This window comes from Pterocles gutturalis, unplaced genomic scaffold (genome assembly GCF_000699245.1).
Source record: "Pterocles gutturalis isolate BGI_N339 unplaced genomic scaffold, ASM69924v1 scaffold7024, whole genome shotgun sequence".
In the NCBI taxonomy this organism is placed as follows: Eukaryota; Metazoa; Chordata; class Aves; order Pterocliformes; family Pteroclidae; genus Pterocles; species Pterocles gutturalis.
The window spans coordinates 6,424-20,643 of NW_010130596.1; the positions used below are offsets into that span (position 1 = coordinate 6,424).

Here is a 14,220-nt window from a genome sequence, read left to right on the forward strand (position 1 = left end):
TCTCTCTTTGAAGTAGTTTGTCATGTGTTACCAATGTGAACTTTATTGACCTTGAAACAATTTTTTTTTTGAATCAAATAGCAACTAGTGACACTTTAGTAAAATCTTAAATCAACAACCATCTCCTGGCGGTTCCAGCTTCGTAGCAAATGCAGGCAAAACAGGGAATCTACAGAAGAGACCTTTATTATTCGTAAATGAAGCCTGCCAAAACCTTCCCGAAATAGCATTCAAAGACCCTTTTAAGGTCATGGATCCTGAACAAAGCCAGAAGAGCACAAAAAAGGCTGAGGAAAGTCCAAGAAAGAGGCTTCCCAAAGGAGAGGCTTTCCAAGCCAGTATTTCATCCGCAACTACGTACCAGGGCAGCTCTGCTTCTTCGCAAGGAACCCCTCTCCGAGATATCATATCGCAGCAGCACTTTTCTGGGTCTTTGCCGATTCCAAGAGAGGAGTCTCAGGAGAAGACTGGACACCAGAAGCAACCTAAGCCTTCCTCTTTTGAACATCCTCCCCACGTTTCGCAGCTTCAGCAGCACGCACTGTCACCAGCATTTATGTCTCCTGGGAAGCCAGAGCACGTCCTCGAAGGTCCCACATGGCAGCTAGTTGATCCAGTAAGACCAGGTCCTTCTGGCTCCTTTTCATCACCCGGGCTTCACTCTCACCACGGCCAGCTCTTACCTTCCCATTCACCGATCATTCCTGGAGAGGACATGCCGTCCGTTCAAAAGGTCTATATCCCTCGCCCTTCGCAGGTTTCCTTAAAACAAGCTGAGGAAGTGCACAAGAAGGAGAAGAAACCTCAGAAGCCAGGCAAATACATTTGCCAGTACTGCAGCCGGCCTTGTGCAAAGCCAAGTGTGCTTCAAAAACATATCAGGTCACACACGGGTGAGAGGCCATACCCTTGCATTCCATGTGGCTTTTCTTTTAAGACTAAGAGCAATTTGTATAAACATAGGAAATCTCATGCTCATCGAATAAAAGCTGGGCTGGCCTCAGGGATCGGAGCGGAGATGTATCCATCGAGCTTGGAAATGGAAAGGATCGGTGGGGAGGACTTCGAAGAGCCAACAGAAGGAGAAAGCACAGATTCGGAGGAGGAGACGGGTGCGATGTCGGGCCATTCGGTCGAGCTCTCGCCCAGGAGGAAGCACACTCTCTTGTCCAGTAGTTTGCTGAGCGGAGGGAGCCAAGGCTCCAGCCACGACCGGTGTTCGTTGTCTCATTCCAGTATGTCTCAGTCTCTCGAGGACACCACCCAGTTTGCAGAGCCGTCGTCAGACCACGCTCTGAGCCATAAATCTGAAGACACCCACACAATAAAACAGAAGCTTGCGCTCCGCTTAAGCGAACGGAAGAAGGTCATAGATGAACAAGCTTTCCTGAGCCCCGGGAGCAAAGGGAGTACCGAGTCAGGCTACTTCTCAAGATCAGAAAGTGCAGAGCAGCAGATCAGCCCACCAAATACCAATGCAAAATCTTATGCAGAAATTATTTTCGGGAAATGTGGTAGAATTGGGCAAAGGACTGCGGCGTTAGCTGCAAACACAAGCCAGGGGTTTCCGCACCTGTCTACTGAAGAGAAACCTAGTATGGTCCCGTTATCTGTGCCTAGAACACAGGTTATTGAACACATCACTAAGCTAATTACAATTAATGAAGCTGTTGTAGATACCAGTGAAATAGATAGCGTTAAGCCTAGAAGAAGCTCTTTATCTAGACGTAGCAGCATCGAATCCCCAAAGTCTGGTGTATATAGAGAACCGTTTCAGTTCGATATCAAGTCTGGTTCCAGTAGCCAGTTGGATGCATCGAAAGTGTTGACATCCCACGGTGAAAAACTTAAGCCTGAACAATCATTGCTGTCACTTCAGCAATCCCACAGTGCCACAGAGACAGTGCCTCTCCTAAGAAGCCACTCAATGCCTTCTGCTGCATGCACTATAAGCTCCCCACATACCTTTAGAGGTAGCTATTCATTTGATGATCACATCATGGAGCCTGAAGTCTTAAGCCGCAGTCAAGCGTTTTCTTCCCATCCTCGAATGCTAAAACGACAACCAGCTATTGAGCTACCTTTGGGAGTAGAATACGTCTCGGAGGAGGTTAGCTCTGCGAGCAAAGAAACTGTTTCCAAACCTCCCGAGGAGCCTGAAACCAAGGAAAGCGATCTTACCAAAAAGTCACGGAAGGGTCCGAAAGTTAAAGGATTCATGTACGAGTGTAACGTATGTGGTGCTCGGTATAAGAAAAGGGACAATTATGAAGCCCACAAGAAATACTACTGTTCAGAACTGCAGCTCTCAAAGCCTCGTTCCTCCACTTCCCATACCTCTTCAGAGACTGAGAAAAGCGTTGCCGATCCTGACACGTGGCCCCAGATGATGCATTACAAGCTAGGGAGCAGTTTGGAGCTCACCCCACTCCGAAAACGACGAAAGGAAAAGAGTCTCGGTGACGATGAGGAACCTCCAGCTTTCGAGATGTCTGATGCTCCTTCCTCCAGTACTGGGCCAGGGACTCAGTTTCCAAACCCAGCATCATCTGATGTTGCTTTAAACCTAACCCGTGAATCCATTAAGTCACCAGCAGATCCGGGTAAATCCACAGCTTCTGATGTCAGTGCTAGCTTTCATTCCAGGACTACCAAACCGGCTTCGAGTGCGGAGGGTAAAGAGAGAAGAACAACCTCAAAGGAGATCTCCGTCATCCAGCATACCAGCTCCTTCGAGAAGTCTGACTCCATCGAGCAGGTGAGCAGCTTGGAAGGAGAAGACAAGCCCTTGTCACAGTATTCATCTCAGCCGACACCCCAGCACAGCCGACCGCCTCACTCGCTGCAGCCCAAGCTGGTTCGCCAGCCCAACATCCAGGTCCCAGAGATTCTGGTCACGGAGGAGCCTGACAGACCAGAAACAGAGCCAGAGCCTCCTCCGAAAGAGCCAGAGAAAACAGAGGAATTTCAGTGGCCGCAGAGGAGCCAGACCCTTTCTCAGCTCCCCGCAGAGAAGCTCCCACCGAAAAAGAAGAGGCTGCGGCTGGCAGAAATGGCTCAGTCCTCCGGAGAGTCCAGTTTTGAATCAGTGTCTCTCACCCGAAGCCCAAGTCAGGAAAGCAGCATATCCCACAGCTCCAGCCACTCCGTCTCGTTTGACCGTGAAGATCACAGCAAGTCCGAGGCACCCAGCCAGCCCTCGGAGTCCCACCCGAAGCCTCCTGGCGTTGGCTCACATATGTTGATGGTACCAAGCCACCATCACCATTCCAGGGAGATGCGGAGATCTGCTTCTGAGCAGACACCGAATGTGTCCCATCCTTCCCAGATGTCAGAGACTCGCAGTAAATCATTCGATTACGGGAGCTTATCATCCACTCCTGCCTCAACCCCTGGCCCCTCCACCTCCTCGGCTCCGCAGGAGAGGAGGAAATGCTTTCTGGTTCGGCAAGCTTCCCTCACGAGACACCCTGAGCACGAGCCCGACTCAGGCCCAACAGGCCGGCCAGAGGCAGAAGATCCAATTCCTTCTTCAAGTAAATCTCCTTCAACCAGTTTGCCCCATCAGCCAACATCTTCCTCGCCTTTGCCCTCTCACGGTACTTACCCAAGTGAGAAGAGTCAGCCCAAGGACAACCCGGAGCCAGCCTACACCCAGCCCTACACAGAAGCTCTGCAGGTGTTCCATCACCCCGTGCCGCAGCTGACCCTGCATGAAAAGCACTTCATGTCCCCCCAGGTTTCTATCTTTATCCTGCCGCAGCCGGGGCAGTCCGCGGAGCTCTTCGCCACACACACCATGTCCGACATCCTCTCTGCTCAGTTCACCATGCCTCAGATCCCTCCTTCCATATTTCAGACCCCGCCGCTGCCTCTCCCGCAAACGCTCATCCACCCAGGCCCGCTCCATATCGTCCCGCCGTTAATGTCCCACCCTGCCGAGGTGCCGTTCCGGCCGCATCCTTCATTCCTGCCGGTGCATTACCCTGGCTCCTCACCCATCCCTTCAGCCTTTTTTCTGCCTCTTCAGTCTCAGTTTGCTCTGCAGTTGCCAGGTGAAGCTGGTGGACATTTATCACAGATCAAATCCAGTTTATTCCCGGCAGCAGGAGCCTCCAGTCTTTCCCCGTGCACAGAATATGGCTCGGACAGTAGGTTGCATCCTCTGACCTGCACATCAAGTCCTCCAGTGTCCGTATCCACGTCTCAGCTCATCGTTCCCGCGCGGTCAGACCCGGTGGTGTCGCTTGTTGTCCCCGTTCGCATACAGACCAACATGCCGTCCTACGGGAGCGCGATGTACACCACGCTTTCCCAGATCCTGGTCACTCAGTCTCACTGCAGTTCCTCTACTATCGTTCTCCCCAAATTTGATGATCACCCACCCAAGGGTACGCTGGTCTGTAGCGCTGATGTTCATGGGCTGGGTTTTGATCTGGCACACGTGATGACAGAGGATCAAAGAAGCATTTTCCAGAGCCCGTATCTGAGGGTGCCCCTACCCTTACCAGAACGAAAGGGCTACATGCCGCTCACCTCCCCGTCAGACGGTGTCCTCGGACTGGAAGGAGGCCCATCAACTGTTGGTGGAAGCAAAAGGATGCTCTCTCCAGCTGGCAGCTTGGAGCTGACCATGGAAACGCAACAACAGAAGAGAGTGAAAGAGGAGGAAGTGTCTGAAGCAGAAGAGAAGTTGGAAGTGGTGAAGCCACCCAGCACCATAGAGGAAGGGAAAAAGCAGGATAAATCCCACTTTCTTGCAGAAAGCCAAGGCAGGGTCGAGGTTGAAACACCACCTAGCTTGTCCTTAGAGCAGTCAGAGCCAAAGGAAATCCCAAGTACGTTGCAGCAAGCTGTGTCCCATTCAGGTTCTCCAAGTTTTGAGGCACTGGAAGAGTATAAGCAGCCAGCCAGCAAGCAGTTCCTCAGCAAGGCACCTTTGCAACCCGTGAAGAAAGAAGACTCCAAAGAACCGATGGAGCGGTCTCCATCAAACCCTCCAAGCCCTGCACCTCCGTCTGAGGTCGCTCCTAGTGCAATGAAGTCTCGAGAAGGTACAGATACCAAGAAGGTACTTCAGTTCCCCAGTCTCCACACAACCACTAATGTCAGTTGGTGCTATTTAAACTACATCAAGCCAAATCATATCCAGCAAGTCGATCGAAGGTCTTCAGTGTACGCCAGCTGGTGTATTAGCTTGTATAATCCCAACCTGCCGGGAATATCCACTAAAGCAGCCCTGTCCCTCCTGAGGTCCAAGCAGAAGATGAGCAAGGAGACCTACACCATGGCTACTGCTCCCCGTCCAGAGGCAGGCAGGCTTGTCCCGTCCAGCTCCAGGAAGCCAAAAATGACAGAGGTAATGCAGTCCTATATATTTCTCCTGGTCCATTTGGATACGTGGGAAGAGGGGGACGAGGGATGGGGAATTGCTGTTCTTAGTTTAATAGGAGTTTATTCATCCCTCTCTCAGTTTGGTAAGCATTTGTTTTCAGTGAAACTTTTAGAATGAAGAAGCTCAAACCCACTATTATTAAAAAAAAAAAAGGGCAAGCCTGCTCCAAGGCAATGTGCCGTATTTCTGTTCTCCAGTTTCTACTTGCCTTGTAATCAAAAGAGCATGTAGGAATCACCACCGCACCATGAACTGCCACTGCTCAAGCACAAAGGATTAGACATGATTTGCATTTGTCTTGATATTTCAAATAGGTTTATAATTTTTTTTTTTTTTTAATAAATGCTGTTATAATTCCCTACATTTTGCATGTTACAAATGAAAAAGGATTACCTTGGGGAAATGGGATTCTGTCTGGTTGTGCATCTGCTGATCTCACATTAATGAACATGGAGAGGCATGCTTTAAAGTATTTAAAAATATTAAAGGGAGATTTGCAAGTGTATTTAGGCCCTCGAAGAAGCGTAAAGGCATGCAGTGACATTGATGAAAGTGCCTCGGTAGGTTAGACATGGAGCCTTGTTAAAACACCCGTGTCCTTTGGTCCATTTAGTTCATGTCCTTAGTGTCTAACTGCTTTTCCAGGTATCTAAGGATATTTTATACCTGGTCTTTAGAGTTAAGAGGAGCAAGGCAAACGGCTTCCCCGGGGCAGAGCTCACCAAAGGCGTTGGCCGAACGGTCACACAAGTCTTTAAGACGCTTCTGGTAGCTGCCTGGTGTTATGTGTCTCATTTTGAGGCCAGACTTTTCCCCTCTTGGTTAATGCTGAACCATACAGATCCCTTTAATCCAGCTCATGTTCATGTAGATTAGCAAACAGAATTGCTCTGAAGATTTTGCAATTTGATATTCATCTCAAGTCAATTTATATTGATGGATTATTCATTTTATTTCTGTATCATGAAATGAACTCTGAATATTAAATTTATCATAATCGCTGCCGCAGCTGCTGCTTATAAATATGTCTTAAAATACACAGCAGAGTCACTTTGGTTCAATAAATCTTTATTTCTATTCAGCATTTCCATCATTCTGCAGAAATCCAAAAGACAGAATTTCTAGGGGCATAGGGCAGATAATTACCCGCGCAGTGCAATAACCACGCTCTTTTTCAAAGGATTTTATCTGAGCAGTGTCGTACCATCCTTGATTTCATTGTCTAATAGAAGTGCCTGTGCTCCTCTGAGCTTTGCTCTTTGACATGGTGCTAAAATGCACACCACGTGTGTGTTCCAGAAATCCGAGACCCTCACAGCCTGACGTTAAAGGTTACACTCTAGTCAGCAATGGTTCAGCCCTTAGTCATCAAAATACATATTTCACTGCATGCGTTTGCTCAAAAGACTCAAAAACCTTTTAGACAAAAGCCTGTAAGCTGACTGGTGGTGAAAGTCCAGATTTTCATGGTACAATCTGCAGAAGTAAGAGTTTGTCCTGCCAGATTCACCTAGAAAACGGTGTAGACTAAATCTAATACCGATACCTGCTGCTTGAAGGAGCGCGGTTTGCAGAAATTCTGTTCATTTCAATGGAGATAAATTGACCTCATGCCAAGCAGAGAAATAATTTTTGATTAGACGATCAGTGGGAGTGAAATCCTCAGTTACAGTTTTTAAAATGCATCCGACTGGCACAGATCAGGAAGCAGCGCTGCCGGTTGCTCAGGATGATGCGATTAACGGGAGCTGGGAGTTCAGCCTTCAGTTAACTCTGCTCTAGCTATTTCCCTTAAATATTTTCTTCTTTGTGTAACTGTTAAGTTGTCAGTCAACACAACAGAAAATGTAAAACAGCTCTCATCTTTTGTACAATTATGCATGCAGCAAGCTACCAGCAAGCAGCAGTACTGTACATACTGTCTACGTACTTGGCTTGGTTTTTTGAAATTCCCAGTGGGATTTACTGAGCAGATCCATTCTGAAGTGACTGTAGGCTCCAGCCTGCGGGTAGGGATGGCTAACGATACTGTATCGGGCTTGCACACTTTGTAAATTAAACGAGATTGTAAAAGGGGATAGTAGTGACTGTATGATTTTGGCTCTCTTTGGTGCCTTTCATCTGTCTATGTTTTGTGCTTTCAAAAGTTGCAATAAATAAACCTCATGCTACATCTAGAAAGTCAATTGTTTTGTATTCCTCAGTAAATAAGGAGCTGGACTGGGAAGCTTGTCACCAGCATTGTTACGAGCGTCGAGCTCGTGTCAGGAGCTGAAGTCGTAACGCCCAAGGTTTAATTTTGGAGATGCTCAGTGGGTCTTCTGCCACTGGTTTTGGCTGAGCACAGCCGTCTCCGTGCCCAGAGACACCAGCTCGAGACCGTTTTTGCTGTTAAATTGTTAAAATGGTTCCTGGCACAGTTCTGTCCTGAGCTGACAGCCCTCTCCTGAGCAGTTCCCGGGCACATCTAGGGAGACAGGGGGGGACAGGGACCATTCCCAGGAGGCATCTAGGAAGGGTGTGTGGGTCTGGTTGTGGGGACATGGGCTAATCTGGGCGAGCTGGTCCCGAGGGCAGAGAGCAGTCCTGGGTGCACTTAATGCTCTAAGCTGAGCTCCTGAAGTCACTGGGCAAATCTAAAATATTTGATCTCAGTTTTGCAAAGCTACTTTTTAGTGAGTCCATCCTTCCTCCCACTGCAGATCCAACGGTCGTCCCAGTAGCATGCTGGTGGAGGCCGGGATACATCCCTCTTGGGTTTTGTGTGTCTCAGTTTGAGCTGGTCACTCTTGGCTTCCCGTATAACCACGAGAGACAAAGAGGCGCCTCTTGGGTGATTCATCCCCCCGAAGATCAGTGTCTAAGGTAGGGCACATAAATCACCCTTGAGAGCTGCCACTCTTCCCAGCAACCGTAAGGAGTCAAGGGTGGCCAGCTCTGCTTTCGACTTCTGCCAGTTCCTTGGCTACGTTCAGGGCAAAATCCCTCTAATAACCCTGGTCCCAAATGCCTTTTCCCATAAATTATAGCTAAAGGGAGGATATGGGTAATTCAACTGAACTTAAAAGATATTCTGTAAAAAGGAACCTGGGTGAAAGGCCGTCTGCTTTCCCCTCTCGGAGCTTTGGAGACCCCCATTATTTATACTGTTAGGCTGGAGAGGGAGGGGAGACATCCCAAGGTTTCATTCCAGGTGTGAGGAGCTCCCCTGCATCGTACAGAGCTAGAGAGGCAGCTCGACCGCTTAGGTCTGTATCCCGTAACAAACACCACTAACCATGCCAGATGGGATGTCGGTGCGGGACTTAAACCTGGGCCTAAACAAGGGGTGGCAAGTTTACCAGTGAAAAAGCAAGTTTCACCCTGGGAACATCTGGGGAGGTTGAGGATTCTTTTCTCCCGTTGGTTTTGTGGCTTTCTCTGGACTGCGCCCTTGGCAAGAGGGTTTCGGTGAAAGGAAATCACCCGAGCGCTTCGGCTGTCAAGTGATTTATATCGAGTTCAGATGGCCGAGGTCCAGCTTTGTGTGAATGTGTGTGTATGTGGGGGAAACCCCAAGGCTGAGGTTAAATATATGAATTCTACAGATGCCTCCTCTCTAGAACTTTGTAGATGTCTGTATTAGAGAGAGGATTATCCAAGGACAGAGACACCCATGGCTCTACCGCATGCACAGAGTGACCCGGCCGAGACACTGCTCTCTACCCATCCCTTTTCCAGTTGGCAAGAACTGGATCATACTGAGCCACTGTATGCAGGGGGTGATTTAAAACCTTGTGAGCGGTCCCTGTAAATATATGGTAACCAGTGGGACCCCAAATCCGGAAGCAGAGGCCCTGTTTGATGAGAGGATGTCCCAAGGACTGCACGTAGCTGTTAGGAGGAACATGCGCAGTAGGGTGCTGGCTCCTTCGGAGGCAGCCTGCAGGGTTTGGTCTGTGTCTGTCTTCACGTGATTTTGTATTTAATTAATGATTGTTTTGCTCTCTTGGGGAGATAGGTTCATTTGCCTTCGCTCCTTTCTAATGAAGGTCGAAAAGATATAACTAGAGCTGAGAAGGAAGAGGATAAACGAGGAAAATCAGAGGAAGAGGCTCTTGTAACCAAAAGAGGGGAGCCAGTCAGGATCAAGATCTTTGAAGGAGGGTAAGTGTCTCGTTTTATTTCTCCCTTTGTGTCACATTGTGTAGGAGTTACTGATAACAATGATGGCAAGTCAGTGAAGGTGCCACGTGGAGGTGAGCGGGAGGAGGCCAGATATAGTTGGATTTCAGCTTAACTTTCCCCAGCCCCTGTAAAAACCTGACCCTTGAGATCACTAGATATTCTGGACTGCATTCATTTTCTTTTTCTGAGTTGCCTTCAAACTAGCAAGCTCTTCAAGCTCTTTTCTGAGCCAAGATGACTGAAGAGCACAAATACGTCCTGTAGCTGTCTCTGATATCATGGGGGTGTTCTCCAGATCTTCCAAACCTTTCCAGAGCCTTCTCTTGAAAATGATGTTCCTAGTGGTGGTTACCATTACTATGAGGAGCTGGGGAGATCTTTTCTCATGCCTGGGTTTTGGGTGGGGGAGAAAAGAAGGATTGTATTTATGTGATTTTAATCCCACCCAAACCAAAGTAGCTCAAACCAGAATGGATGCAAGATCTAAATTTGATGTCTATCTTAATTCTCGGCTCCAGGTAATTCAGAGTACTCTTCAGTAATTCAGCACCGGTCTAATGTTACTGTTTATCTTTTCAGAAACAAAAAATCAGTTAATAAGTAGTGTGTCTGTGGGATACAATTAAATTTCATACTTCAAGATCTTCCCTCCCCTGTCTGTTGTCAAGGGGGCCAGAGAGATGTAAGAAACCCCAAGCAGGATTCATCAGTTCTGCTCTTGCCATTGGGTGGTCTTGGTTTTTGTGTGCTAGAGAAAGGCTGTAATTAGTCAGTGGTTGTGGTTTTCTGTTGTTACCCGTTGAAGTTTGCTTTTATTTTAAAATATTTCATTAACAGATGATCAGACTACCTCACCAAAAGAGTCAAATAGAGCTTTGGGAAAGGAAACCTACTTGTTTGTTCAGGACACCTTACCTCTCACCCAGACATAGCCACGGCTCAGGGTTGGATGCGTGTTGGCGGTGAGCGGGGAGTGCAGAGAGCTGCAGCAGTAAGGGACGAGCCTTTCCCCATCCCCCTCTCATTAGGGGCAACCTCTAATGGTTACGACCTGAAGTGATTTAGGGAAGGAGCCAGGGAATGGCAAGAAAGCAACAGACTGAGAAATAACGATGGGTTTGGTTCATTGCTGTCACCCTCCTGGAGCCGATCGGGCCCGTGGGACTATCCGAGCGCTGGGTTTTATTGCCTTGGAGCCCCCGGGAAGCCTCCGTTCCCCCCGGCTGGTTCTCCCGGAGCTGTGGCTGTCTCAGAGGGACTCTTGGGCTCCTTCCTAGACGTGATTAAAAAGGCTCAGAGTTAACGTGAGCGAGGCTCACCCTGCCCCTTGCAGAGCAGCTCTGGGGAGGTTTTCTAGGGAGAGACGTGGGGGTGTTCGGTACCGGCTGGGCACCCCCCCAAAGCTGCTGCTTCTCCGCATTGCTGGGGTCGTGCAGGGAGACTGCCTGCGGCCCCGAGCCCAGCGCAACGGCTGCGGAGTCACGTTTGCTAAACGACAGACACAAAATAAAGCAACTTTTCCAACATGTTCAGTATAAGCCAGCATCAGGGAGCGTATTAGTCATCCTGAACGTATGCTAGGCTTTATTTTAATGTTCCTGCAGCGCTGACTTAAGGCAGCCGTCCCTCTGGATGTGAGATATAGTCGCTGTTCAGTGCTAGGCACAGGAACTAATGTAACACAGCAATTTGCAGAAATAAATTTTATATCTAAATTACATGGCATACGCACTGCTGAGAGGCAGGACAGGCTGTTCTCCTGAGGTGCTCCGTGCGTACCTGGTGCTCCATGCCTGCTTCCCGCAAGGTTTCTGATGTGGAATTGTTCAGCCTCAGCAGCCTGTGTCTGCGAGGATTTTTTCTTGCGGAGAAGGAACAAGGCTGCAGATGAATCCGCAGGGGGCGTCGTGCTTTGTGCAAGATACTGAATGCGTCAGACCCCTTTCCTGGCCATCTCTTGAAGATGTTTTACAGAAAGTACATCCATTCGCAAGACATTCTTTCACTGTCTTCTTTTTCCCACATAAAAATTTCCTCCATGTTTCATTTTCCCCCTTATTTATTGGTTTCACATGCTCTGCTGCTGGCTAGACCCATCCTTCCAGTGGGATGCAGCGTGTTTCAGATCTTTTCGAGCCATCTCATGCTTTGTTGACTCAACCAAGGAGGAAGATAATAAAGGAATTCAAGCGTTCCCACAAAAGGTGAACATGCCGCAGCTCTTTTAGCTCCTTCTTCCTCTCCGTTCTTATTTCTTTAGAGCTCTTGCCTTTCTCCCTGCCATTTTCAGCACTTGCTTTTCCCTCTCTACAGTCTTTGGCTTCCCCAATCCCATAGCCGCCTTTCCCCCATTGCTACACCAGGACAGCTCGGGTACTTTCCCACCTGCTGTCCAGTCTTCTGGCTAGATTTGTATTTCCTGGCTTTCAGAGAAGACCAGAAAAGCCAGATTTCATCACACCCACTGCCCATTTTTAAGGAACAAACCAATGAACCCGCCAGAGGCTCTTGAGACCGTGCGGGGCAGCTCGGTTTCCCTTGCACAGTCTCAATGTCACAGTCAATGAGACACTGGAAGATGTCCCCTCCCTCACTGTGACAGCGGGTGGTTGCTGTCCTCCTATTTCCCACCTAGGAAGTGGTTTGGAAACAACATCTTGGGGATTCCTTGAGCCTCGAGGTACATCCATGCCTGGGTTGAGGGTCAAGGCTTGGTAACGCCGTGCGTGGGGTGTGCTCGCGCTCGGTTTCTTCCCTCTTGCCTCCCGTCCTTTCCCTGAAGGATGTCGGTCGGCCCCTGCGGTGCCATCGCAGGGTGTGGAGTTGCAGCCGCCGGGGCTGTCAGGAGGACCTGGGTGGTGGAGGTGCTCAGCCCCCATGGAGTTACCCGGCCCTTCCAGCATCCACCTCCTGTGCAGAAGAGGACCTGTTGTCCCTATGTGCCGTGCCTCTGGTTTCCTGGGGACCACACGAGGGACATACATGGTTCTGCCTTGACTTTCCACAGTTAACTGTAGATGGCATCCACAGAGTTTTCTGTTGGGCTCCAGTTTAAAGAATGAAATCTTCTTGGAGACCAAGTCTTAAGATCATTCCATATGTAATTTCGGCAGTGACTTGTGCTGGCAGTCCTGAAGTTTCTTAAGGCTGGGTGTACCCCCCATTGCAGCCAGCGTTCGCCCCCCACTGTGGGCTCACCCCCTGCACTTGGTCCAAAGGAGACGGGAGGCGTTTGGCATCCCACGCAGACCAGACACTGCGCAGTCTGTCGGGGTTGTGTCTGGGAGAACCATTAAGCGGCCAGGTCAAAGCTTGTACTCCTGAAGGAGCTAATAAAAATGTCTGTTGGACTTGTCCTGAGGGATCTCGTGGTGGTTTTGAGCAGTGAAAATGATCTTTGAAGGTCAAGCTGGCCAGCGCTGCTTCAGAAGCGCCGTCCTTCCTTGGTGGCTCTGTGTCACCTTCATCAATCCACTCGGATGCTTTGGAGGCACTGGACCCATTCTGAAATCTTACATCATGAAACGGTAGATTGGTATCGACCTGATTTGAGAGCGAGGTCTGTGATGGTATCATGGTCTTGTCGGGGAAATGTTGCCTGTTTACTGGGCATTAGCATTACCAGGATGAAATCTGATCGTGGTGGGATAATTCCAGTCGATATATGTTCTTCTATTCCGTAGCCAAGCTCTCGGTGCTTTTATGGAGCCCATCAGTTGGCTTCTTGCACTGGTTGACTGCAACTAGTAGGGGAAGCAATACCAAGGTATAGAAGGTTAAAGGCCACTAACCTTAAATGACATCCCCAAACCAGTGTCACGTGAATTGAATACTATGTCAAAAGGAACTCTCTTTTGGGAAAACTTCCATTTTTTTTCCTTCTTTATAAAAAAAAACCTTATGGCTGCAACCTTATGGTTACAGACCCGAGTATCCTTGCATTCACACTTTAAAAAGTACCCCCCTTCGCACCATCCCGTGGGTTCAGATCCACACGTGAGCGGGAAGCACCCATGGCGATGGAATTGTGTATCTTTTAAATTTAAGAGGGACGCTTATGGTGCTGCTGTGACCCAGGCTGCTCTGATCATCGGTTTGGTCTCACTCAGATGTGAATCCGGGTCCTTCACTCTTTGTCTTCACCAATAAATAACAGGTTCACCACCTGGGGGATCTTCTGAACTGGGGTCCTGAGCCCCCACCTTAAATCCCTGCTCCCTGAGCGAAGCCCCTTCAGTCTGGTTCATACAAACACCTGGGGCATCGGACGAGGTGCGACCGTTGCCTTCCCTGGAGAACCCGGGGCTGGAGGGGTCGAGGCTTCCCCGCTGCACGGGGCTCCATCTCCCTGCTGCGGGGCTGCTCGTGGATTTTAGGCAGGGAGGAAGAAGATGGAGCTGAACATCTGCCCCCCCCCCCCAGGCTATCTGGCGAGAGACTTTCTCTGGGCTTGAAGGAAAGTGGAGAAGCCCTGGGACTGTTTTATCAGACCGGAACATGACTGTTCATTAGTGGATGTTTAAGGAAAAAAAAATAATCCTTTGGGGGACCTATTTACTGGCTGTTTGCAAACCTCCCTTCCCCCAGCTCTCTTCCCAGTTCTGGCCATTGTGGACTCACTGGGAGCTGCGGTCAGCTCCTCCGAGGTGATCTCACTC

At 49.2% G+C, this 14,220-nt stretch overlaps 1 protein-coding gene across 1 annotated transcript in view; it reads left to right on the top strand.

Annotated features, from left to right (window-relative positions):
• The first annotated feature begins 250 nt into the window (after window positions 1-250).
• HIVEP3 (human immunodeficiency virus type I enhancer binding protein 3) overlaps window positions 251-14,220 on the top strand; it is a 65,014-nt gene continuing 51,044 nt past the window's right edge. Inside the window, exons 1-2 of the mRNA XM_010080271.1 lie at window positions 251-5,359; window positions 9,396-9,541. Of these exons, the coding sequence (XP_010078573.1) occupies window positions 251-5,359; window positions 9,396-9,541 (5,255 nt within the window). The remainder of the gene's footprint in view (window positions 5,360-9,395; window positions 9,542-14,220) is intronic.